Source organism: Idiotropiscis lumnitzeri, chromosome 12 (genome assembly GCF_059441095.1).
Source record: "Idiotropiscis lumnitzeri isolate Australia: NSW breed Sydney's pygmy pipehorse chromosome 12, RoL_Ilum_1.0, whole genome shotgun sequence".
Classification (NCBI taxonomy): domain Eukaryota; kingdom Metazoa; phylum Chordata; class Actinopteri; order Syngnathiformes; family Syngnathidae; genus Idiotropiscis; species Idiotropiscis lumnitzeri.
In genome coordinates this window covers 17,511,464-17,539,040 of record NC_142402.1, presented here as the reverse complement: position 1 = coordinate 17,539,040, position 27,577 = coordinate 17,511,464, and the positions used below count along the sequence as shown (strand labels likewise).

Sequence of the window (27,577 nt, the reverse complement as noted above, 5' to 3'; positions counted from 1 at the left end):
TGCTTTTGATTGTAAAGTTTTTAAATGTACCGCTTCAGGACGGCAGGGGGCAGCAGTTTCTTCCATGAATACTTTTCTGAAGGCGGGGAATCTCCGAACAACCTTCACACTGTTGTTTCTTCTACGTCGTAACATAGCGACTTTTTTTCATTAATGTATATATGTTGTTTATGATTTATGCTTAAATGAGTATCATAAAAATATTTCTTAACAAAGATATAATGTACAAATGACACACGGTTCTTATTTTTTGAATCGTATCATTATTTTTTATTAAAAAGCGGTTTGCATATAATATGGTCGAGTCGTTGCCCGTCACAACCCTCTTTTGCCTCATAGACGATCTTTGGCGGGAGAGGCACTTTTGGCGCGGAATATTGCAAGTGTTTTTGAGTGCGGTCTGCTGCGCGGGAGTCTCTATTCTCCTTTGTGTCCATTGATGTGTTTTATTTAACCACTTAACGTGTTTATTCGACGCTTGAGAGAAGATTTCGCGGGCAACATGCAGCGCAGCATCGCGTAAGTTGTGACGAAATGTTTCCTTTGAGTGCTACTAGCTTGTTTCTCTGGGGAGAACAGTCACGTTATCTTCTGGTTGCCTCACTTTTTAAATCAGCAATAAGTAACCCACCTGAATGTGATATAACATGCATTTCATATGTGTAGACGTTAATATGTTACTTTGGGGGGGGGTCAAGCTCAGGTCGCCTGTCGTTTAAAAATGACGTCACAAACGCGGAAGTGCTCCCGCATCTGTAAGGAAAAAAAACACATATTGACCAGAAATGTATGTTTTAAGACAAATTATACGAACATTTATTTTCATTTAGACGTCCTATGTCTATTTTATGTTGCTGCGTCATAATAATGACATGTAATGTTGCTGTTTTGTCATGATAATAAAAAATTGACTCCATAAGCAAAATTAGTAATTTATTTTTTTCTTCTTCTTCTAGATCCTTTTTTCAGCCCAAAACAAAGGACAAGGATGTTCAGAAGAAAGCCAGCGACAAGCAAGTGAAAAAGTACGTTTTTGAAATAATGTATGTCAAGGTGCTTTAAATGAATGAATCAGACCGGAATATGTTAATGGTGACGTCAGTATGACGAACAGGTTCGATTTCATACGTATATTCAATATTCATCATCACATTAATATTTGCACCACAGAGTACTGAGATTTGAGAGCTACACAATAATAAGTCTCGAAATGTTATTTTTTAATCAGTTTAGCTTTGCTAAGGGCCAATGATTTTATTGACCTATAATCTGAGATTTCTGTCCAAAGTAGTAGTACAAAATGTAAAAAAAAAAAAAGCCTTTTCAAATTTACAATTACACATAAATCTAAAATTATACTTGACAGAAGTAGTTTTTAAAAACTTGAGAAAGAACCGCCCGCCTTACAAAACCTCATTAGTGTCCTTGCATTATTATAATTGCTTTTATTGTTTTTAATGGTGTCATGTCATTTTATATCATGTTTGTAAATGTTCCTGTAGATTGTGACAAAAATCGCAAAAAATCTAAATCGCAGTTTCTGTCAGAAAAATCACGATACAATTTTTTGCTAAAAAATAAAAAGTCAAAGTTCTCTAACTTGAAACAAAACCACTAAAAATATCAAAATTGCCCAGGCTGAGAGCAGCTATTAAGACCACCCCTGCTGTAGTTGTTAATGTGCTTGCTGTCTTCCAGGCCTGTCAAAAGCCCACTCAAGACCCAAAATGGGGTCCAACAAGAGGACTCGCCCATTAAGAAGGTTGCCAAACGCAGATATCTAATTCTGGACAGTGACGACGAAGAAGAACAAGTGAACGATGGCAAACGAGTCAAAAAGGAGGCAGCGTCAACACCCATGTCTCCTCCGCCACCTCCCCCTGCGCCCGCTACGCCCGCCGGTCCCGCTACGCCTGCCACGCCCGCTACACCTGCCACGCCCACCTCCTCCATGTCCCCAAGCACCCCCAACTCTGTATCGTCTTCTGGCAAGCGCAAGACGGGTAAGAAAAAGACGGAGCTACTTCAAAAAAATTCTTATTTGCATTCTGTGGATTCATTTTAATCTGACAGATAAAATCGAAATCCCTTCTCATTGTATCCAAGTGGTCTTTTTAATTTTCTTCGTGTAAATAAAAAAAAAAAGAGCAAAAGTCATATTTTTGTAAAAGATACTTATGTTTTTAAAATTATTTCTCTTGTTTTTATAAATAAATGTAGTTTTAATTCAATTTTGTAGTTCATTCAGCAACATTTGCGTGAGCCAAAGATGCTTAATATTTGCGAGTATAAATGATTTTTATAATTGGAAACATTTATTGTGTGTATATACAACAATTTTTTGTTTTATGAATTTATTTAATTAATAATTTGAGGGGAAATGATTTAAAAAAAATATGTATTACTATTATAGTAGTGGCGCAAATATATAAAACATTTGGACATTTTTTAAAAGGTTGATCTTTATCTATTTTCTACATATTTTTATTTGATCTCTTAATCTTTTGAGGTTTTCTAATAGGCTCAATATTTGTGCGGGGAAATGATTTCAAGATAAAAAATATATTAAATTATTATTATTTTTCTTTTTCGCTTTTTTTTACTTTGGCACAGGTGAAAGTAGGAATTCAAATCAAATTAATTTCTTTAATTGATTTAGTAGCTCCTCTTTTTTCTACAAGGCCTTTTCAGCTCGCCAGTATGACGCATGTCAGGAAATACTGGGTAGGATTCAATTTGATCCATATCAGGATAGTTTGTTTTTAACATAAAACTATTTTTTCCAAGGCTTTAATTTTTCTTTTGATGGAAATGAAAATTGATTGAAAATGCACAAATAAATTTTTTTATTTTGACAATATTCTAAATTCAGTTGCACGTATGTGTATATTTTGGCTTTGGAGGAGGCCCGCCTTAGACTGAGTGCTTGTGAAGATGATGATGACGATATCATCACTGTGAGTTCTTTCAAGTGTGATATTAGGAAGTAACGCTGCAATTTTTTTTTTTTTTTTTTTTGGGGCCTCCCGTCGTTAAAGATGCCGAGCGTTCCCCTGATCATAAAGTAGAATCGTTAAGCTGCCCTAAGTGGAGTGTCTTGTATTTTTAATGGCGTGCAAAAATGAGGATTTACCACCCCCCTCTTTGCCGTTCGATACCCGCCATGTCCTCAAATTTAGCGTCAAGCAAAATCATTGTCGCTGTGTTGTCATCCTTCGAATCGTGTCATTGTTCATTTATTTATTTATTTTTTTTTTTGAAGAATCGTTATTTTACCGGGAATGCGATTGAGAACAGATTCTCCTATGTAGATTTAACTGCCGTGGAAATGAATGAATAAGTGTAGAAATCCAATGTGTGTGCACGTCTGGTGTGCGCCAGCGTCACCATTCAATTTTTTTCTGTCCTCCGTTTTTATGTACGCCATCATCAGCGAGGAAGATGTTCCCCAAAAGGAAACTCAACGACAGCGACGGTCAAAAGGAGGACGAGGCCGGCAACATAAAGATTGCGGCGGCGGTCGCGGGGCAGCGGCGCAAACGAGCCCGCGTGGACGACAGCAATGGTGACTACGCCGAAGCCGACAGTGACGTCAAACACTGAAATACTGAGAACACTGAAGGGGGGGGGACGGTTTGAGAGCAATGTCGCCCCCTTGTGGCGTTGTATGGCTATTGATAATATAAGTGGGAAAAGAAGGGAACCGCTTTTGTTTGAATGTCATTATCTTCGTCCTATGTTGTAATTGCCCCAAAAAAAAAAAGAAAATCGGCAAGTTTTGACGATTATAATATCGGCTGATTAATCGGTTGGGTCCGAGTTATCGTCACACTTTTCTAGCGGTGCCTTTCTGTGGTAGCATAAAAAAAAATAAAAAAGCTTGCCCAAAGTCTTGCGAGACTTTAAAGCAGGAAGTTCATTGAAATTCCAAAACGAAACTAAATTGGAGTCTCTCATGGCTAGCCGGCCGTTAAATCAAAATGCTGCGCGGCTTTCAATGTCGAGGAGAGCAGGAACGGGTTCGCCGCCCCGGTGACCTCGCGCGCTCTCCATTCTCCCCTGGAGCAGTCCCGGGTCGCGCTCACTCAACACAACTGACGGCGGGCTCGTTTTGTGTGCAGATGAGGTCGCCGAGGAAGAAAGAGACGACGAGGAGGCCCCGACGGAGCATGTGAGCACGCCGGACGACGACCGAGAGGAAGCGCAGGAGACGGAAAAAAAGCTCCAAGAAGAGAAGAACGACAAGGACTCCAAAAAGGAAGCCAAGAAAGCGCCAATCAGCAGCTTTTTCGGTGAGCGCACGTGCAAATGCCATTTCGGTTGTTTTGTCATGTATTTCAGCAATGTTTCTTTTTAGCTCCCGTAAAGGCGGCCGTCAAGACTGAGAAGAAAAGTCGAGCACAAAAGACGACAGCGAAGACGGCTTCGTCTCCCGAGGAGGACAGCAAAGATGCCAAAAGGTGAGTAAACAGGAAGTGACAGCAAACAGGAAGTCGATTAGATTTTTTTTTCTTCAATTATTTATTTATTTTCCTTTTCTTTTTCCTCCACAGCGAGTCGACGGAGACGGACTACAACCCGTCCAGGCCAAATTATCACCCGCTCGAGCACGCCTGCTGGAAGGACGGACAAAAGTTGGTCTTTTACCCATTCGCTCTTTTTTCCCCACATGTGAACTTTTTACTTTTTACTTGCCTCTCCACTTGTTGCTCATTCGTCTGCTTTTTACCACTTTTAGTCGCCCTGCATCTGCACTTAGCCTGCCGATTTTTTACTTTTGGCCACCTGTTCACTCTTAATCAGACATACTCGCCTTTCACTTGCTCCTCTTCCACCCTTCCTTTTTTTTTTTTTTTTTTTTTTGCTTTTCCGCTTCACTTTACGTTTCGCAAGTTGTGTGTCTGTTTTAAGTCTTAAGTGTGATCCGGTCTTCCTCCAGGGTGCCTTACCTGGCAGTGGCTCGCACCTTTGAGAAGATCGAAGAGGACTCTGGCAGGTGAGAGCGCCACACGGTGGCAGCAAGTATATGGTCGCCTAAATGTGTGTTAAGTCACTCACGTGAACCAAGCAATGTTTGGATTATGTCTTTTCAATTTATTTTTTATATCTTTTAAAGAACTGATGAAATCTGTGACCAGTGCAATAAAAAAAAAATTGTACGTTGAAGAGGATTTGTAAGTGAAGTCTGCTGCCTTTTCAACACATTGCGAAGCGCATTCGCAGACGGGCGACGTTTTGACCGCTTTTCACGCGGGATTTAAAACCGCCGCAGACAAATCTCGTTAGCCGCCTCACCGCATTGGAAGCCTCAAAGGTGTTTTTTCAATTTTTTTCCCTTTCTTTTCTTCTACCCAGACTGAGGAACATCGAGACTCTGGCCAACCTGTTCCGCTCGGTGCTGCTGCTTTCTCCCGGTAAAGGCCCGCTTTGTTGCGGCATTGGCGGGCGGCCGGCCGCTACCCGCCGAGCGCCGGCTGATCAATGTTCTTTTTCTTGTATGTTTGGATTTGTGTGTGGGCGAGATTGTCTCATGGCATTCATGTGCACCGCGTATGACATCATGCATAAGCAATATCATGCAACTTGTGTGCAAAGTGTTTTCCTATCTTTCTGATGCACGCGTGTGTGTGGGCGTGTGCGGGTGTGTGTGTGGGTGTGTGTGTGTGTAGACGACTTGCTGTGCTGCGTCTACTTGTGTCTAAACCAGTTAGGACCCGCCTACCTCGGCATGGAGCTTGGCATCGGGGAGACGGTGCTGATGAAAGCTGTTGCGCAGGCCACTGGTAATGCACGTGCACACACACGCACACACACCCCAACACACCCCTTCACACACATTTTCACATGAACTCATACATTCTCTCTCACTCATGCACATACACACACTCCCTCACACGCTCTCACGTGCACATTCTAACATGCACACTCTCTGACTAACATAGAGGTACTCTCTCAAGCTCATACACATCGCACACACACACCCTCACACACGCACATCACACTTTGACAATCACGTTCTCACGTTCATGCCCACGTTAACACATTTTCACACACATGCGCATTATTTAATCACGCACGCTATCGCTTGTGTGTTCACGCACTCACACACACTCAGAGTAGACACGGTGTTCACATTTATACATAGTTATGGGTACATTCACTCTCACACATTTTCGTGCGCGTTTACACACGAACGTGCACTCTCACTCTTACACGCACTCACATGAACACGCATTTTCACACGTACACATTCTTACACGCTCACAAATTTACAGGCACTCACATCCTCACACATTTACTCACACACACTTATTCACACTCTCCCACAATACACATGTCACATACACGCATGCTCACACACATTCGCATATGCTTGCACTCTCCCACACACTCATACGCTCACAATTTCTCACACATAAATTTAGATGCACACTTTACAAACACACACACACACACACAATTTGTGTGTTATTTACCCGCCGTTCTCTGGTTGCCAGGGCGACAGCTGGACAAGGTCAAGGCCGAGGCTCAGGAGCGCGGCGACCTCGGTCTGGTGGCCGAGAGCTCCCGCAGCAACCAGCGCACAATGTTCAGGCCGCCCAGCCTGACGGTGGGCGGGGTCTTCAAGAAGCTCAAGGAGATCGCGAGCATGAGCGGCAACTCGGTGAGACGACCACAGCGAGCTTAACTTTGGCATCAATGCTGAAAAAAAAAAAAAAGTCTGGGTGGAACTGCGTTAAAGCGGAACGTATCCACATTTGAACAGCGATGTCTCGAAAGAAAAATCTACACATTATTAATGCTAAGTAGGACTAGAAACCGGAACTGAATTACATTTGCCAGAAGGCAATACTACTCATTCAGAAATATAAATTTAAGCTGATTTATTCATATTTTTATTGTTTATGACTTCACCTGGGAAAAAAATGTTCCTCAAAGTTAGAAAGCTTCTCCTGAAATGAAGTCAGTGATTCGCAAAAGTGCTCCCCAAAGGAAAAAAAAAAAGTAATTTTTCATCTTGTAGGAGAAAAGTGACTGATGCTGGTTTGACTTGAAGAGTCAAGGAAGAAAACGCTTTCTTTGAATCGCTGTCTGATGCGCAACGTTTGACATCAAGTCTCATGTGACAACCGTTTGTCAGTAGATAAACGCACCCTCCAGCAATGCGCGCTGGCTCGCTCGTCTTTTTCTGCCGACTTTGTTCCTTGCCTCTGACCTCAAGTCTTTGCCGCTCATCCCTGAATCTCAATGGCGTCCCTCTTGCCGCCACAGGCCATGAATAAGAAGATCGACATCATCAAAGGACTCTTTGTGGCCTGCCGTTTCTCCGAAGCCCGCTACATCGTCAGGTAACGGGGTGGGGCGTCGCCATTTAAGCCCGACCCGATTGGCCGACTCCTGACCGGCCGCGATTGATTGACAGGTCGCTAGCCGGGAAGCTGCGAATCGGGCTGGCCGAGCAGAGCGTCCTGTCGGCGTTGAGTCAGGCGGTGTGCCTCACCGCACCTCAGAAAGGTACGTTTGTGGAATTTGCGCATCAGATTTTAGAAAAAAAATTGCATTGCGATTTTAATGACTGATTTTGATTTAATTTACGCTTTTCCTCACAATGTCCGGGACCGCAGGCAATAGTGTGACTGTTTTTTTTTTTTTTTTTTAATTAGAATGCAGCTGGTTAGTGTGACCTGCTTCGTGAACGTGGGGCTCCGCAGCCTTGACGATCTCGAAATCGCGTTGTTTGAGATCGCGATTTCGGTCCCAAAATGATCAATCGTTCAGTCCTACGCTTTAGTCACTACAATGGTCAGCTCTTTATTTTTGCTGCACTTCAATGTTTTTTTGTGTGCTTGCAACAGCTGACCAATAGGTGGCAGTGTTAAGGATGTAGCTAAAAGAAACTATTTTTTTTTTTTTAATCCCTCATTCCAATTTAGTCGATATCTTTAGCTTTTTAGTACGAGTTATCAACGAGTGTGATGTCAGGACGCCTTTTTGGAGAAGTCAATCATCCAGAGAGTCGTCCCCCTTATCGTCGGATGAAACACGAGTTCCATTTTCCTCTCGGCTGCTTCACTTGATGCACTTTTTTTTCTTCTTTTTTTTGTGTCGAATGGCGTTACCCATGCGCCATTTAAATAATGCAGCCTCCGAGGTCGGAAAGGGGCCATCTTTTATTTATAGAACGCTCGTTAAAGGTGTTTAAATATCCTTTACAAGAGTCACTGAAGAATTTTCATCCCCTTTTCCTGCTTCAAAGTCTCCAAAACACTCGAGAATGTGATGATTTGGAATCACCCTATCCACCGCCTCTAACAACATACACGTTTTTATTTATTTATTTTTTTACTTTTTTTTTTATCTCATTGCTGACGTTCCTGACGGGCATCGTCTTCCTACCAGATGCTATCACGCACACGCGCGCGCACACGCACTGCGAGCCAATTAACTTGTTTTAACGCCAAGCGAATTAGCATTCAGCGCTCATTCGCCAGCGCTTTAATAAGAGCCAATTAGACCGCGGGCTCAGTGGGTAAATTTGCATTGATCTGCAGCCTGCGTCGGAAATGTTGCGCTTTAATATTTGATATTTATTTGTTTATTTTCCATCTGAGGCGTTATCTAATCAGGCAGGTTAATGTGCGAGCGCTCCGTCCCTGGCGTGATGCAATATGCTTCGGAGTAGCCGAGGATTGAAGCTGGTGCTGTTCCCCCCCCTGTCCCGTGGGGGGCGCTAATGCACCTTTGAAACTGTTTGCCAACTTTTGAAATGGAAAAAAAAACTGCTTTTGTCCGCTTCAGTCGCTGATGGTTAACATTGAATTGAACGTCTCCTGACTAAGGAAGAAAAGTGCTTTTAAAAATAAGAAAAATATATTCCACTGTAGTGATTGATTCGCAATTTTGGTCTGAAGACTTGAGCGGATCGGACTTTTTTTTTTTTTTTTTTTTTAATCACTGCCAGCCCAGGTAAAATGAATGTTTTTTTTTTTTTTTAATGCCTTCTATATTCGTCAATGGCAGCGAGTGGGTTAACTGTCCACTGCAGTGGCTAATCTGCATATTTTAATGACTTGTGACTCATTGGTGTCCCAAGACTTTAGCTCATTTCCCGTACATGCCTCCTAATGTAATCCCTGTGTGGTGCTGCGAGGTGGCTCGTTACATCACAAATGGACCCCGCCGTCCTTGTAAACAGAACCAGGGGTTAACCATAAAACGAGCGCTGACGCCACCCGGGTGCGTCTTACAATCTGCCAACCGTGTCGCCGATTAAGCATCTTTGGCTCAAAACATGGACGTCGGGCCATGTTTGTTTTTTTTGTTTCAGGTGACTCCCCTGCCGTGATGGACGCCGGGAAAGGGATGACGGCCGAGAGCAGGCGTGCTTGGATCGAAGAGAAGAGTCTTATTCTGAAGCAGACTTACTGGTAAGCATTGCTTGTTCATGTCTTGCTCAAGTACTTTGTGGTTCTTCGAAAAAAAAAAAAAAAAAAAAACATGTGCAGGGTATCTTTTAGGGCTGGGAAAAACTATGGTTTTGTATTGTATTGCCATTCTTTTTGTGACGAGGGAGCGTGATTTCTCATTTATTTATTTATTTATTGTTTAATTGGAATAAAAAATTAGCAGCAATTGTAAACTTTCAAACAGCAACAGAGCATATAACAGTAATTCCAGACGTGAAGCCGCTCAACGGTCGGATTTTTAGGTGTACTCTTCCAATATGGCATTTTATTTTTCTTTGTGACATATTTTAAAAGTCACCCCCCAAAAAAATCCGGTATTTGAGCAATATTGCTTTTTTTCCTTTTTTGTTCATGAAGGTCGCAAATGTTCGCCAACAGTTTTCACGTTTGGTCTTGTCGCAAGGAAATTTTAAAACATATTTCTCTCCCCCCCCCCCATTCCCGTACAGCGAGATGCCCAACTACGACATCCTCATCCCCGTCCTTCTTAAAGAAGGCATCGACCAGCTGCCCAATCACTGCAAGCTCACCCCAGGTAAGCAACCAATCGGGCGGCTGCAAAGATAATCCGAGTGCTTATTGATCTGTTTGCTGCAGGCCAACTGATAATGATAAACAATTATTTCTGAATACACGACCCGACAAGGACCTGCTATGTAAAAAAAACTTGTAAGTTGTACCTATTGAGCTTACGGAAGCTATTCGGGTGTGAAGCAGCCATCTGAAGGTCGTTTTGGGGTCCTTCAAAGACGCACACAAGGCAGCTTCGCTTCTCTGAATGCCATTTAATGGCATTGTCCCATTGTGAAAAGACCCACAAAAAAAAAAAAAGTCTAGGAAATATGCCTAAAAACACGGAGGAAATCTGCCATTTACTTTTGAAGCGGCCATTTTCAAATTTTTAGGGGTTCTTCAAGGACAAACTCCTCCCTGAAGGCAATTTCATTTTCCAACATGCAATGTCAACGCTTTGCACAAAAAAAAAAAAATCTACGAGTCCAAGCCCAAAATAGAAACAGCGGCCATTTTAAAGTCAATTTGACTGAAATCAGTTTCATTAAGAACACGAGATTTAAAAGCAATGTTGAAATTGAGCCGGCCTAAAAAATCTCAGGAACCCACAAAAACACCAAACGTCTGCCATTTTGTTTCAAAGCGCCTGTTTTAATGTTCTCTCCATGAGTCCTCCAAAGATTAATTCTCATTGAAAATGAACTTGAATTCATTCCCGCCCTTCTTCTTTTCCTCCTCCGGACCTTCCCCCTCCCCCCCCCCTTTCGCGCACTCACCCCGTGTGGCAGGCGTACCCCTGAGGCCTATGCTGGCGCACCCCACAAAGGGGGTTGGGGAGGTGATGAAACGCTTCGACGAGGCGGCGTTCACCTGCGAGTACAAATACGATGGCGAGCGTGCGCAGGTGAGTTTCATTTGTGTGTTTGTGAAGTGTTACACACACACACACACACACCCGCGCAGTGTTGACTGGAGTGGGGTGTTCCTCTACGGCGCACCCATTCTTTCAAGATAAACATTAGCGCTGCTGCTCCCTGGGGCCTGCTGGCAAAAAAAAAGCAGCGCTTCTAAAGGGAGAATGATGAAGAGGAGGAATCTCTTTTTTTTCCCCTCTCTTTTCTTTGGGGATGGTTGTGTTGAAGAAAGAGGCGAGCGAGACCCATAAGAGGGGAAGCAGCAAACATGTAAGACACAGCAGGAGGCGTCCGCATAAAAAGACGCAGATTGTAATGCAAACCCATCCAGCTTGCGGCGTTAATTCCGGACAGTCATGCCTATCAAGAGCCTTTGAACTGGGCTCCATCCAAATAAGACGTTCCGCAGTTGTTGTTTCACGCTATGGCCAGCAGGGGGAGTCATGATACGCCGCATGTCGTCTCACTCGTACTCACTCACTTTGCGTGTGCGTGTGTTGTGAATAACAACAACAGTAGCCACCCATCAAATCAGTCAAGTGAGCGATCGTCTGCATATTTGGTGGCTTCATTTGTCATCGTCGACGCTCATTGATCAGCGCGCAAGGAGAAAAGGGGCAGTAATTGAGACGCCGAGTCGACATCTGTAGCCTCGGTCAGTGTTGACGCGGCTGTCTGGAGGATTGATGTGCGCGCTATCCACCGATGATGTGTTTTAGCTCGCACAGATGATCGTTTATAGTTTTTGCCAGTCCTGTGATGCCAATAACATCAATTTTCCGATCGCACTTTTCGGCTTACGCAAAGATATATTTTGAGTCGACTTGGGGGAGTTTAGCATTGTATTTTTGCAAATGACCTCATTTTTTATTTGACAAAAGTTTTACGTTTTACTTATTTGTAGAGAGAGAGAGAGAGAGAGTGAGAGAGAGAGAGAGAGAGAGAGCGAGAGAGAGAGAGAGCGAGAGAGAGAGAGAGATTTTGCTAATGATCACAGAATGGGTGGATTTCCCCAAAATGTCGCCTCCCAGACGAATTGTTATCTCTCTCTCGGCTCAGTCTCCTCTGTTTGCATTCATCGGCGCGACCGCCGCTCGCAACAATGGCAGCGCAGTAGCCGTGTCTTTTTGTGTTGTCTTTTTATGTAGCGCGCACACCCGCTCCAAATTGTTTATACTTACGCCTCTTGAGCAGATCAGCCGCCGCTACGGATGCCAGCATGTGGCCAAACAAACAAACAAAAAAAAAAAAAAGCGTCAAATCTTGCAGCAATTAGGCTCCACTCTCGGCGCGGGAGAGCGAGAAGAAACAGACGGCCCAAAGCCGGCAAATGAGCTGAGGCGACTTTAAATGTCTGCAATGTTTGAGGCGCTTTTCCATCGCCGGCCGCATCTGTTACATCGGCCGCTTTGCCTGCCGTTGTCGTTTTGTTCCAGAGCTAAGCGGCCGTTTGACGGAGCAACAAGTAAACTCGTCTCTAAATGAAACATGTGGCTGCAAATTTAGGGGAGATCTGATTTAATTGTCTAGCGCATCACAAGCAAATGTTTGCTGACATATTAACCTGTGCCGACCGGGGAAGTTTTTAAGTCTTCACTTTTTTGAAGATGCTTGTTATATCATTGTAATAACCAGCCCGTCATTTTCCTGATTTGGGTCATGGAAAATGCAAACTTTGAACCACTTTATCGATTCACGTTGATCTTCATCCCCGTTTTGATGCCGCCTGCCGTCTTTGAAATGTCAATTTTAGTGTCGTAGCCAGCAAAATGTTCCTTTTAAACCATTTTCTGAAGTCGTTGTTGTTTTGTTTTGACTGCCGACAGATTCACATCCTGGAAAGCGGCGAGGTTCGCATATTCAGCCGCAACCAGGAGGACAACACCAGCAAGTATCCCGACATCATCTCTCGTATCCCCAAGGTAAAACGCGAGCGAGCAAAACGGAATCAATGCTTTCACGTTACACCCGTTCACCGTGTTGGGATTTTTTTTAGACTCGTGTCTTTTTCTTCTTTTTTTTTTTTAGGCTGATACAGATTTTAAATATTCGGCAGAACAAAATTGATTCATCGACCTGTCGGTTGAAAAATCAATTTGCCCGCCAAATAACTTTTCAAGCCCGTGTTTAGACTTTTTAGTTTAAAATGATCACTTCTCAAAATTGATCACAGTTTGTCGGACGTGATGGAACTTCTTGATGCCGCCGTTGCGTCGAGAAGCATACAAAGTTTCACGCAGAGATTTAAATTGTTTTAGAATTGCCTGAAAAGGGAACTCAAGTCCGTTTTCTCGGCCATAATATATTCACACAGCTGAAACATGGTCGTCTCATTAATATGTTGAATTTTGAATTAAGCTGATAAATAAAAAAAGAACTCAACCTCCACCTAAAGCCCTTCCTTGTCGCTTGGACATTGGGAGTCATTTAAGATGATTGCACGACGATCAGCTCGGCGAGTCGGCCCGAGAGTGAGCGCTCGCTTCTTATGAGTTAGTCCCCCCCCCTCACCCCCTCACCTCCCGCGTCTTGTCGGGAGCTGCAATTAAATAGCAAATGAGGCTACATGGGTTTATTAGAGCCGTTCTCATTCCCACTCGTTGGCGCGTGGCTGTTATTGAAATGTCACTCGTATATCTGCGGGTCGGTGCTTTAATTGCATTAGAATATTTAATTGAGTTACTCGCACGATTGCGTCGCCAAGCTTAGGTTGTTTGCTTGTTGTGTCGTGCAGTTTCCCCTCATTCGCAGCGCGGCTCTGCGACACCAAGTGACGTTTGTGTTCACATTGGCGGTTTGGGGCGGCAATGGGAGATTGTTGGCACATGCCAGCAATTCCTTCAGTTGTGTGCCTCGTCACAACCAAGTTTTCTTGTCTGCTTTGGATTCTTGGTCAGAAAGTCTGATTAGGACTGAGATGTGCGGAATCCAAGTGAATTGATTGAAGGTTTTTGATGGCTTGTACAGCGAGGGAAGGAGAGTGGGGAGTGGGGCTAGGTATTGTTTCAAATTTACAAAATTGATTCGATTCGAGGCACAAGTCCCCATTCGATTCACTGCTATATGGGATATGAAAGGAAACTCGATTAAAATTATGTCTCTCTCTCTCTCTCTTTGTCTTTCTCTCTCGCACTCTCTCTCTCTTTCTTTATGTCTCTCTCTCTCTCTCACTCTCTTTCTTTATGTCTCTCTCTCTCTCTTTCTGTCTCTCTCTCTCTTTCTTTCTGTCTCTGTCTCTCTCTGTCTCTCTCTCTCTCCTTCTCTCTCTCTCTCTCTCTCCCCCGCTCTCGCTCTCTTAGCCCTACTGGACAAAGTACATATTGGCATGGTCTCACTCCCTTGTATCGCTTTCTTTCATCCTCTAAACCTCCTCCAGTATCTCGTCTCTTTGTGACTTTTTAATGAAACCTCTTCCTCTCACCCATGTCGTGCCTCTCATCCGTCGTGTGTGTGGGGGGGAGGCGGGGGGGAGCTTTGATACGTTCATGTCACCTATTATTTTATTTTTTTTCCCATTTTTGCCTTCTTGCCTCTGGTACTGTCACTCTCACACATTCCTTCAATTCCCTTTTTTTTTTGACTGTCTTCTCACTTTTTTGTGTTTCTGGGCTGTCGGCGTCTCTTTATCACTTTCACGCAGCTTCTTCTTTTTCTCTCTCTCGGCACCCCCCCCGACTCGTTCACCGCCGGATGTTTGGCTTTCTTTTCTCGTCCTTCCCGCAGTTTTTTTTTTTTTTGTCGACGCACCTCCTCTCAGTGTGGTGACCCTTCACTTAACTCCGACGCTGTTGAATGCTTTGCGAGTGATTGGCTGTTTTTGTCCCTCGCTGTTAGCGGGGGTGCGTTATTCTTGGATGTTAGGTAATGGACAGTCAGTCCATCAAGGAGAAAACACCTCGGAATTACCATGGGGGTTGTCACGGCGACGCGGCCGCGCAATGAAAGTCGGGAGTGAGTCCGCTTCCGAGGAGACGGCGCTTTGCATTTCAATGAGTGAAACGTGCCGCGCTGGTAATATAGATGCATTAGCCGCTCGTTAGGGCCGACTCGGATTTAAGAAGTAGAACATCACAAGCGTTTACGTCTGATGTGCCGTGATGAGACGGCTGTCAGAGTAATTGTCGGACAAACGCCGCGTTGAAGAACGAATGTATGCCGAGCCCGTTTCAACATCCGTATTGTCAAACCCTCGCCAATCGCCGCTCGCTATTCATGACTTACCTACTCTCAACTCTTGTTAATCGCGAGGGAGGATATCTCGACACACTCGCAATAGGAAAATGGAAAAAAAAAAAAAACATTACGCATTTCAAAGACATTTCAACTTATTAAAACATTTTTTGATATTTTTCTCTAAAAAAGAAGCACAGTGTGCTTGCTGCAAGCTGTCTATTTGTCACTCCCATCCGACGTTAAGTGTAAAACTGAGTCGTGTGAGGTAATGATTTGTCATTCGGTAAAAATATTGCAGATGCTGATGCTGAAATGTCAAACGCACCGCACGAAATAAAAGCAGGATAGATTCTTAAAAAAAAAAAAAAAAAAGACCTTTATCAGCATCTGGCTTATAAAATGGAGAGTTAAACATTGGCTATGTAAGCACCAAAAATGTTCAACAGAACCATCCAACAAAAATATGCTAGCTTAATGCTAAGATATAATGCATAACTCTATAGACAGGCTAGCGGGAATTAGCGCTAACTGGTTATTCTGTTGTCTTGAATCGGAAGCAGGGAACGATTAGCGTCGGCCACGGTAAATATTTTAAGCTCGGTTAAAATGTAGATGTTGTTTTTATACCTGCTTGAGACAACTGAGATGGATTATGAGCCAGCGGGCCGTCTCGCTCGAATCTTCCATTTTAATTATTGGAGGGACTCCAATGAAATAACAAAAATCGAATTCATTAGAAGCCTTGTAATAAATCACGTTTTCAACAACTAGATGTTCACGTCTTTGAAGTTCCATTTCCGGCCTGTAGGTGTCAGTAGCACGCCTCCAACCTGTTGCAAAGCGATGAAACAAGTCAAGGTTTTGTTGTTGGCGTCTATCAACTGGGAATGCGAACAACATTGTGTTGCACTTTTGTGTACGGTTGTGCAAGAAAATGGATTCAGTGTGTCTTATCGTATCCATATTGTCTGTTTTTATTTGAGTGTCTCTCGTGTTTACAATTAAAAACGAACCTTATTCAATTTTATGTATCTGAATAAATACTTTTTTTGCTAAAAAAAAAAAAAAGAAAAAATTCCAGAAAAGTGACACGATTGTGAATAAAGATTGTGACTCCCCTGTTGGCTTCTCACACAAGCCACACATGGAATGTGCTTTTCTCTTTATTCATGGTGTTCCTCCGCAGGTGAAGAAAGACTCGGTGGTCTCCTGCGTGCTGGACTCGGAGGCGGTGGCGTGGGACCGCGAGAGGAAACGGATTCAGCCTTTCCAGGTCCTCACCACGCGCAAGAGGAAGGTAGGAATAAGAGGAGGGAGGTCTCAAACTTATTACATGGGAGACATTTTTACATTTATAATCCTAACGGCAAATAAACAACTAGCATATTCACACCTGAATGTCCGGAACTTAAAAAAAAAATTGTGTTTGTTTATGAAAATTAAAAGCTAAAGAAAAATGTCATTGCAAACAGCCAAGGAGGAGGAGGGCGGCGTGAGCCGGTGGCAGGAGGCGGCCACGATTGATCAGCAGGCGTCAAATGGATGCAAAGGGAAGGAGGGGTGAAGATGAGATGGCGGAGGGAGAATGCAAATGTCAGTCGGGGTTTTTTTTTCCCCTTTTGATCAGAATAATGGCGTTCGCAAAGCGCACAAATCACATGACGGCGGCGGAGGAGGAGGCGTCCTCGCTCCTCTCGCCGCGTGGCGCTGACATGGGCGCAAATGAAGAAAAGGCGCAAGAAGGATGAGGAGGCGACGCTAATGGAACAACGTCAAGATGAACGCAACTGTTGTGCTTTTACGCTCACGGACGCCGCCACGTCTTTTGTTGACTCGCCATTACTTGGAACGACCTTCTTCTCACGTATGCGCTCACGTCGGCCGCATACAGAAAGGCACTGTTGTCGTTGCCCGCCAAGTAAGAGTGAAAATGCTGGAAGGCGTTCTTTACCTGGAGTTGGCACGCTCTTTGGCTTGCAAGAAATGAAGGCCTTAAGTTGAAATTAAAATGCATTAAATATGATGTCCAGAAATAGGAATGAAATGAAAACTTGATTGGTGGGCTGCCGGCTAGCGGTTAGCGCCGTGCTAGCTTACGTTGCGCCAGTTCTCAAAGGGGGCACTCGAGAGCCGAGAGCGAGTTGGAGTGACTTGCTCTTTCAACTTGAAGCCTAATTTGTTTTTAAAAAATTATTTATTTTTAATTCTGCAACTCCCGAAGAGAGCTTCTGGCTCGTTCGCAGGAAAGCTGCCCCGCTAATATTGCGCATCAAAACAAAAACTCAACACTCACTGTAACACAATTTAGCAATAATAAATATGATTAAAATTGTTTTTTTGTTTTTGTTTTTTGTGGCGACTCGGGACCATGAACGAAATGGGCTGGAGTTGCTTCACGTTCCAATTAATTTGCTTTTAATTTGAAACGAAAAAAATGTCCTCCATGAAACGTGACTGCCACTTGACCTCAACACAAATCTGACTCAAATGTTTGACAAGTTGATGTTTTTTTTTTTTTTACTTCAAATGACTATAAATGACAGCAGTCGTCGCCAAACTTTTTGTCCACGGCGGAGCAGCTCATAAAAGAGTGCTAACTTTTGCAGACCGCCTGGGTTTTGGGGAGCTCGCTGTATATTGTGCAGAGCGGGCTTCGTACGTGGTTTATTTTTTCACGGATATTACAAGCTTTTTGCTTTATCAGTTGTCATTTTGCCTTACGTCAAGAGTCGGCGCAGAGAGTCACTTTTCAAAGTCAAATATTTTTCAGCCTTGAATAATAAATGACCCGGAAATACTTTTTCTTTTTTTTTTTTTTTTTCTTTTTTTTTCCCATTAATATTCGTGGCCCGGTCCAAAGTGGGGACCCCTCAACTAAGAAATACAAAAATATGTGTATGAAGGAAACATATTTATCCGCTTTTATGTTCGTAAAAAACTTGCCCTTACAATTTAGAAAATGACACCCGCCCACACAATTACGGTACAAAGAAACACACAAAGAGACAATTGTGTTGAGGCGAAAAGAAGAAAAAAAAAAAAAAGTAGGAAAAGCGCATGGCCACTTATAGGCTCAAGTGCGCCACTTTTGCGACGTCGAAATGCGTTTTCGTAGGTGCGCTTTTTTTCTCGGGGAGCTGCAAAAAAAAAAAGTGCCACACATTGCTGTGAAATTCTTCGACACCTTTAATGAGTAGAATTTGCGATGCTTTTTACTAACAATTCTTTGAAGCATTTCTGATGGGTCGACTATCGTGTCGCTGCGGTGTGAATTTTTAATTATTGGATGTGAGGCTGCTAAAAGGTATTCAATTGACGGGAATTAATTAAAAATGAATGCAAGACTTTCTTTTGGAGGCCCAAGGTTGGACAATTTGGTTTGTGAATGAGAATTTCTGTCGCGGGACTAACAACATTAATCACATTGTGTGTGTGTGTGTGTGTGTGTGTGTGTGGGGGTGTGTGTGTGTGTGTGTGTGTGTGTGTGTGTGTGTGTTCCTGCAGGACGTGGACGCGGCCGACATCAAAGTCCAAGTGTGCGTCTACGCCTTTGATCTGCTCTACCTCAACGGAGAGGTAATCGTGCAACGATGGTTCCAGGAACACGCCGCCACGTGCTGCGAAGGCCTCCTTCAAAATAAAAGCCGAGCAAAGCAATTGCGTTGGACTCTTCTAATTTGGAAAGCTTTTATTTGCAAGTTGGCCTTCGCAGCGCGTTTGTGGCATGTGTTGTGCCTGCGTTTTTTTTCCTTTTTTTTTTTTTTTGGGGGGGTTAGTGTGTTTGCGAGGGTGTTTGAGTAGTTATGCATGTGTTGTTACATGTTTGTGTGTGTGCGTGTGTAGTTTGTGTTTTCCTCTTTGTGTGTGTGTGTTGTTGCTCTTGTGTTTGGTTTTGTGTGTCTAGTGGGGGTCTTGCTTGTGTGATTGTGTTGTTTGTATTTACTTTTGCGTTGCTGGAGTGTGCTTCCTTCTCAGTCACAGCATGGTGGGGTGTGTGTGTGTGTGTGTGTGTAAGTTGTGTGTTTATGTATTTGTGTTTTGTGAGCTTGTCGTCCCTCCACCGTGTTGTTGTCCCTGAATGCCAATGATGATGCTGCCGGGCACCATAAGCAGATAATGATGCTCGTGCTCATTGTCATTCCAGCACGGTGGGGGTGTGTGTGTGCGCGTGGGGGGGGTGTGCGTGTGGGGGTGTGTGTGTGTGTGTGAGGGAATGAGATTGTGTCACACAACTTGCGTCCCTCCAAATAAGACACAATAGGCCAGCAGATTCCCTAAAGTTGTCGCCGGCGAAATGCAAATCAGCACAATTGCGTTTCCCCAACACGATCACCCCCCCCCCCCCCGTTGCCCCCCTCCTTCCCCCCCGCCCTCAAGTGGACCGAAACAAATTAGCTCATTAAAACAGTGACGCCTAATTTGTGCCATCGCGTGGCCTAACACAGCTATAACTTGTCTGACGCTACATTATTTAGTCGGCGTTATTCCGCCACCGCTTTGTTTGCATCCGGCACTCGCCGCTCCCCGTTTAGAAAACAGATGCCGTTGAGTTTGCTCATTCAACTTCGGCTGAATGCGTCTTCTTCCAGCGGAGATAACATCTTGTGGCAAAAAGAAAATATCGGCGGCTTTTTTCCAATTCATTGCGTCCTCTCAAGGCCCTTCAACACAAAGTTTTCAGAAAAGTGGCCAATCCGAGCTGACCAAGCGCCTTTCACGGCTCGTGTGTGTGTGCGTGTGAGGGGGGGGTGCGTGTGCCGTTTGCACGTGACTCTAATTTGCGTGGAAGGGTACGTAATCGGCATATGTCAATCATTGCTGATCACAAGAAACGATCACTCGCCGCTTGTGCCTTGAAGTCAGCGGCCAAATCGAAAGTGACTTGTTTACAGTGTCTTTGAAAAAAAAAAAGTTTGTGCGTTTTCTGTGCTGTCAATATAAAATAATCTCCTGTTTTTATATAATTGAAGGGACGACAAGGGTCAACATTGGCACTTATTTAATAGGTTTGCATTTAAATATAAAATCAGTACTAAAATGTGTGGGGGTGCGCGTGTGTGTGTGTGCGTGTGTGTGTGTGTGTGTGTATAGTCCTTGGTGCGACAGCCGCTGTGCCGACGTCGGGAGCTCCTGCGAGAGTCCTTTGCCGAAGTGGAGGGAGAGTTTTTGTTCGCCCGCTTCATCGACTCGGACAACACGGAGACCATCGCCGAGTTCCTGGAGCAGTCTGTCCGAGGTGTGTGTGTGTGTGTGTGTGTGTGTGTGAGTGAGTGATTCCTCACACACTCTTGACAACTGTGTGTGTGTGTGTGTGTGTCCAGACTCATGCGAAGGCCTGATGGTGAAGACTCTGGCGAAGGACGCCACGTATGAAATCGCCAAGCGCTCCCATAACTGGCTGAAGGTGAGCACGTCGTCCATTCACGCAAAACTTAACGTTCCGCAACGCCACGAGTTTCAGAAGCCAGCCAGTGAAAGCGGCTCGGCTCCGTGCGGGTCCAATGAAAGAAGGACTCTTGAGTTGCTTTTTTTCCTTTTGAAAGTCGAAGCAAAGTTGTGCTCCGGTAGCCACAAAATTCTCTAGCTATGTCTGCAATGATAAGGCGCACGAAAAGCGAACATTTTGAAAACGACCATTTCCCAGTGATTTTTTTTTTTTTTTTTTGCTCGAGGGATCGAGAGCCGATCGTTACCTAAACATATTAATCACGATTATTTTAGTGATAATGGAAATCGCGATTATTCAAACATTTTTTTTAAATGTAAATAATGTTAATTATCAGTGCCTTTTTTTTTCCCCCAAAATGTGTCCCATGTAGTTGAAGAAGGACTACCTGGAGGGCGTTGGGGACACGGTGGACTTGTGCGTTATCGGCGCCTACCTGGGCAAAGGCAAGCGGACGGGCACGTACGGCGGCTTCCTCCTGGCCTGCTACGACGAAGACAACGAGGAGTTCCAGTCGGTGTGCAAGGTGTGCGACGAGTGCGACTTTTACTTGCCGTTTCCAATATTTTATGCTTAGCAAACTAATTAGGTTCGAATTAATGGCGCTGTTTACAATTTTGGAACTCCACCTTGCCTATTTAGATCGCAACATCAAACTTTGGAGTACTTCTACAACTTTATTCGATTTCTGCTCCGGCCCATTCATTGAGTGTTGTTTTCATTTTTTTTTTTTTTTTTGAAACATTGTTTCTTTGGCTTGGTGTGTGTGATTGTGAAATGTTTAAACAAGGGGTGTGCAGCGTTGGTCCCTTAAAAAAAAAAAAAAAAAAAATGAATCCCTGCTTTTTACAGCTGTAACTTTGATGTTGTTTTTATTTTTGTGTGCAATACTGCCATCAAAATAAACACATCCACGCACACTTTTTGCACACAATGCACTTTGATACGTGCCAAAATGCCGATTTAATTTGAAGTGTTCCAGTCGTGGTAACGTAAAAGTGTGTTTGGTGACGTTTTTCTGACTGACGTTAAACAAACGATCTCTTGTCTGCGTCGCCTCCAGATCGGGACCGGCTTCAAGGACGAAGACCTGGAGCAGCACCACAAGTTCTTGAAGGTAAAGCGTTCGTTTCTGTAATGTTTTTTTTTTTTAATTATTTATTTATTTTTTTTGGTCCAATCTGGAATGGATTTAATTAAGTTTAAAATGGAGGTGGGGGGGGGTGCAAACTGCGTTCAGCAAATTTGAAGATTCTCAAATGCAATTGGAGTCAGTCAGAAGAGGGAGGCTCCAAATGACACTTTGTTTCAACCGCAATACCTCACATCTACCACTAGAGGGCGTTGCATCGTACAACGAGGCACTCAGCTGCACCTGAAAAGTCACCAGAAACTCGGTATTGGCCCAAATGTGTCTTCTGCGCTATTGGGCATGCGTTCCCTTTCTGACTGAATGTAGTTGATTGTGTTTCCACTGGGCTGGCGCCGCCCGCTGATAGATGAGGTTTGATTGGCCCCGTTCCACGTGGTAGCTTGAGAGTGCTTTCAAGTCGGACAAATTGAGAATTCAACAGACTGGACCCGACCCGACCGCTGACTGCTTTTGAAACGGCTCATATTTGTCGTTGAGGAGTTGAAGCAAATAAAGTTTGAAAAAAGGGAGCTGGTGAGATATTGATGGTGCACAATCACACTGATTGCGGGTGTGTGGCGGGCTGTCGGAGGGAAAGGGAAAAACGGGAAAAAAAAGAAACGGTCACTCGTCCTCAGCCGGCTCGATCAGATCCCGCCGCGCCGCTCCGTAATCAAGCGCTGCTTGTGAGCATGATGGATGGCGGATTAAGGAAGGCTGATGGGAGCCCAGCTGCGACGTGATTGGCCGCGTTGGCACATCAGCAACGGGCCGACTGCGCGTGTAATGCGGACGTATGGCGCTCGGAGCACAATACTCGGAACTCGGAACAAGTATTTTTCCCAAAGTAAATTAAAAAACGTATACATATGAAATCACCCTCCAAAAAAATGAATGACGTGTAGTTTTAATTTGGCTCCATGTAAATTAGTCGATTATTTTTTTTTTGGAATCCAAATTTATCGAAGAAATGAAGGGAAAAAGTTTCAAATCCAACAGGAAGTCAGCCATTTTGTGTCAATGCAGAAAATATGACTGATAATTAATTTTTAAGTTTTTTTATTTGCAAATACATGTTATGATTTAAAAATGCTCATGTAGCTGCCGTGAAAGGCAAAGCTCATTTATTTCATTCCTTTATTTTAATAGTTTAATGCGGTTAAAAAGTACACAGAATAAATACATTATTTTGTGTTTATAATATAAAGTAAGTTATAATTTTCGGCTGTTTTGGTTTAATACTGTAGTAAAGGGGGGAACTTGTTTTTTGTTCCACATGTATAGAATGTTGTTTAGGGACGTAGTCATAGATGCACACAATGGCCAGAGGAGGCAATGTACTCTGAAGGGAAGGCAAGACAACAAGTCACGTTTGTGCGAAGATGTAACCTTTATTCCTTTTGAGTGAATGTGGCCAATGAGGTGACTATTGTGCTATTTACTTTCGTAATTGTTTTTGTGAGCCAACCTTATTTCTGTGCTAATTGTGTCTATATTGCTGTTCCCTTAGTTCTGACGGCATTGTTGGAGTGTTGTTTTAACGTGTAAAAAGACATGTCGACAACATTAAATGGCTGTTAAAACCCAAGAACAAAGTTGAGCCTTGATTGAACTCGAAAGGAGTAACAGCTCAGCTTGATCATATTTGTGTGGAAATAATAATTGATTTTCTGGTATTGTTTATGAAGTCATAATGTGTCTTTATTTAATGGTGAACATTAAAAACAATATTTTAGAGGCTGCAAAAATTACCTCCTAAGCGCCGTTTGGAAAAAATAATAAAAAAAAAATTATGATGAATGAATTTTTTTTTCATTTTAAGTTGAATTGCCACTTCTGCGACAATAAACGCCCGAAGAGTGGAAAATATTGAAATGTTTCCTCAGCATCCCGATTTTCTAACCGTTTTGCTTTTATATTTCTTTTATTTTGCATTTTGAAACTTCATGTTGAATATATTTTTTGTAATATTTCTTTGAAGTCATCAACATTTGTGTCCACATTTAAAAAATGACATGAAATAAAACGAGGATCAAGAATCGGCGTCATCTGTGTTTCATGAGCAACTTGTTTCTCCCCCAGGAACACATCCTGCCTAAGCCCCGCCCCTACTACCGCGTGGACCAATCGGCCGAGCCCGACGTGTGGCTGGATGCTGTGCAGGTTTGGGAAGTCAAGTGTGCCGACCTGTCACTGTCGCCCGTCTACAAGGCCGCCATGGGAATGGTCCGTTTGCGTCGTCGTCGTCGTCGTCGTCATCTCGCCACATCCTCTTTGCTTTCCTCCTCAGTCTTCTCCTTCTCACTACTACTCCTCATACCGAGTCTTTTGTCTTCATTATTCCTTCCTGACTATTCGTACTCATTTTTATTGCTTTTCCTTCGTCATTCCTTGTTTTCCCTCATTCTCCTTCCTACTTGCAGTCTCCTCTTCCGCTTCCCTCCTCAGTCATAATCCTCCTTTCACCTCCTTCCTCCTCTTTCTCATTCCTCTCCTTTTCCCTCACATTCCTTCCTCTCTCTGCTCTTCCTCCTTGTCTTCCTTCCATTTTGCTCCACATTCCTCCACTACCTTTTTTTTTTTTCTCCATCCTTGTCGTCTTCTGCGCTTTTTCCTCCTCCCTCTTCCCTTTCCTCTCCATTTATTTGACAGCGATCTTATTCCACTCCATGTTCCTCAGGTGGATCCCGAGAAGGGAATCTCGCTGCGTTTCCCTCGCTTCCTTCGCATCCGAGACGACAAGAAACCAGAGGACGCCACCAGCGGAGCTCAGGTGAGCCGCGTGACGGCCGGTCACGGTCTCGTATTTGAAAAATACGACAGACTCTTTTTGTTTGTGGCCTCCCCCTTAAAGATCCGACCTGTTAAGTTTCTTTCAACTTCAAGGTTGAATGCAAGTACAAGGGCGAGGCTGCTTTACGACAGGCCGTATAACAGCAACTTTACAGCCGCCGCCTGCCTAATAAAGTGCGCCAGAAGCAGAGCGGAATGTGCAGCACCCTCACATATTCATAGAGAAAGGGCGTTCTCGGTGCACGGCAGAACGTGCAGCACGCTGAAACGTATATTCATTCATACAACCTGGAACGCAATCAACGTGATGTACAGCGCACTCGCGGATTCAGTGGCCGGTCGCGTTTCTCTTCCAAGCCTATAGGGGGCACTGTCATAGAGGGGCACGGTCCGCAACTCGCTGACGTTAAGACAAGTGATTAGAAGAGAGAGATTTCGATCGATAAACAATTTAAGTCGACTTTCAAAGACATTTGGAATAACCATTTGTTTGTGCTGGGAGGAGAACTGATTGCCCACTGTCCCTGAAGGCACCGCGAGATTTGATTGGGATGGATAGATTTGGAACAATCACTTGTGAGGATTACAGCATTCACACTGTCCCTGAAGGCAACATGACGTGATGTGGATGGATGGATGGAAATACAGTGAACCCTCGCTACTTCGCGGTTCACCTTTCGCGTGTTCAGTGCTTCGCGGGTCTAAAAAATATTCGGGGGCATTGTAGTTTCGCCGAGCGGCACCACGGGGCGCTGGAGCGGTTAGACGGCCGGCGTGCGCCGAAGAAGAGCGTGGGCGAAGAGGAGAGTGGACGAAGAAGAGCACGTTCCCCCGGGCACGATTTGGGGCGACGTTTCGCGCGGTTCGGACCGTACCAGAGCTCCGGCCGGCGTGCGTGGCAGTTAAGCCGAAGAGGAACAACTTCCGCCCGGGCACGAGCGCGGCGACATTTCGCTTCGTTCGGGACCGTGCGAGAGCTCCGGAGGAGACCGGCCGGCGTGCGTGGTAGTTAAGCCGAAGAGGAACAACTTCACCCGGGCATGAGCGGAGCGCGAGGCTGTCAGTTATGAATGAATAAATGAAAAATGCCACCTTTCATTTCACAGGGCACACAGGACAGCGTACCAGCAGGTAAAAGTCGAAGTAATTAAATAAATACAAAAAGAAGTAATTGAATAAATACAAAAATAATGGCTGGGGAATAAAAAAATAAGTTTTAATAATTTTTTTTTTTTTTGTTATAACATGAATTTCACTCTCTCTCTCTACCCATATATATATATATATATATATATATATTTTTTTTTTTTAAGCATTTTTGAAGGTGCGCCGCTACTTCGCGGATTTTCAGTTTTAGCGGGTTGTCTCGGTCCCCATTAACCGCGATAACCGAGGGTTCACTGTAAAACATTTGAGGTCGTTTGGGAGGAGTCACTTGGTTGTTGTGTATGGAAAAATGTGATCGCAGACTGTCCCTGAAGGCATCGCAAGACTCGATGGATGGATAGAACAATCACTTACGAGGAAACCTGATTACCAAGTCTCCCTGAAGGCAACACCAGTCTCGATATGGATGGATGAAACCACAAAAATTCAAGAGGACATTCGGAACAGTCGCTTGGTTTGTTATGTCAGGGAAAACTGTGATTTCAGATGGCCCCTGAAGGCAACTTGAGAAACTCGGATAGAGAAGAGAGAGGATGGATTGATTTATTTCAGGTTTTATCTGAAGGCAACGCTTGACTTGAGATGGAGTGATAAGATTATTTTTTTTCCAAGACAATTCTTTGATTTCAGGCTGTCACTGAAGGCCACACCAGACTTGATTAAGATAGATAGGCAATTCCAACGGAGACATTTGGAACAATCCCTGCATTGTGTGAGGAGAGCTGTGATTTCAAGCTCCCCTGAAGGCAACGCTCGACTTGACGCAGATGGATAGTGATTTAATGAAAATTTCAAACAATTGCTCACCAGTTTGGCCAGAATGTCATTGAAGACAACTTGAGACTTGATTAGAGGAGCGCCAGACAATTTAGGTACGCAATTAAGCACGTTTAGAACCATCACTCAGTTGTGAGGACATCTGTGATTTCAGTCTGTCCCTGAAGGCAACACAGGTATACATTATAAACATTTCAGGACGTCAAACAATCACCCAGTTGTGATTTTTCTGAATGTCCATGAATGCAACACTTGACTTGGTTAGTGGAGTGGTTCGCTTTAACCTTGGTTGTTTTGTTAGACGTTCTGTGATTTCAGACTGTCCCTGAAGGCAACAGTAGACTCGATTAGAATGGACCGTGTGACAGATAGACTAAGCATTTAATGACCTTTAAAAAAAATAAAAAAATCCCCAGGTTGTTCTGTGACAACCGCTGTGATTTCCCATTTCCCCCAAAGGCAACACCAGACTTGATTAGCTTTATTGATTTTGAAGTATATTTGATTTATGCTCCTCTTCCTCCCTCAAGATCGCCGACTTGTACAAGAAGCAGCAGCAGATCCAGAATCAGGGAGACAAAGCCGACATTGAAGACTACTATTGACTTGATCGCAGTGCCAAAATATCATCAATCAATCATTGACATAAGCCTGAATGTAAATAAATGTATTTTTGTCAACTTGCGTAAAAATAAAAGCTTCTTTTACACACTTGAGCGAGGGTGCGCCAGTCTTTGTGTTGGTCCGTGTTTGCGTAAATGTTATTCCATTTGTGTATGTCAATGTGCGTGTGACTGGATTTCCAAAATGTCCTCCTCCTCCCCATCGTGGGCGTGTTCGTGCTGAATGGAAATCAAGCAGGCAGCGGAGCAGAAAATATTGAAAATGCAAATATGGAATGAGGTGTGCTCAAAGTCTGTATGTAATCGTCAAAACTGCTCCAGGTGTGTGCAAACCAAAGACCCAAAAAGTAAGAATATTGAAATCATGACGGTTAATTCACGAGAACATTGAATTCATTCTAATTTGTTCTTTTCCATTTTGGCAGAAAACTGGAATTTAAAACATCTGGATTTTTGGCCTGTTTTACTGCCACTTCTCCTGACTTGAATTCAAGGTGTGTAAAAAGGCCTCTTTGGATAAGTTGCTCCGAAAACCCGATGGTCGTCTTGCATGAGGCCAGCGCAGGTCTTCC

General features: G+C 43.8%; 1 protein-coding gene across 2 annotated transcripts; it reads left to right on the top strand.

The window, feature by feature from the left end:
* lig1 (ligase I, DNA, ATP-dependent) lies at window positions 1-27,098 on the top strand. 2 transcript variants are annotated; one of them, XM_088311949.1, is made up of 27 exons: window positions 2-519; window positions 957-1,025; window positions 1,699-2,003; window positions 3,434-3,500; window positions 3,540-3,565; window positions 4,122-4,292; window positions 4,358-4,460; window positions 4,554-4,634; window positions 4,940-4,996; window positions 5,356-5,414; window positions 5,670-5,783; window positions 6,498-6,664; window positions 7,273-7,349; window positions 7,424-7,515; window positions 9,329-9,428; window positions 9,917-10,002; window positions 10,769-10,884; window positions 12,721-12,816; window positions 16,254-16,364; window positions 18,572-18,643; window positions 20,159-20,303; window positions 20,389-20,471; window positions 20,887-21,039; window positions 21,577-21,630; window positions 23,728-23,871; window positions 24,326-24,418; window positions 26,913-27,098. In XM_088311949.1, exons 1-27 carry the CDS (start codon window positions 503-505, stop codon window positions 26,985-26,987), a joined length of 2,733 nt encoding a protein of 910 aa, XP_088168075.1. In that variant the 5' UTR covers window positions 2-502; the 3' UTR covers window positions 26,988-27,098. The 2 variants fall into 2 exon arrangements, with proteins under 2 accessions (XP_088168074.1, XP_088168075.1); XM_088311948.1 differs by having other exon boundaries at window positions 1-519; window positions 3,434-3,565.
* Window positions 27,099-27,577: the final 479 nt, after the last annotated feature.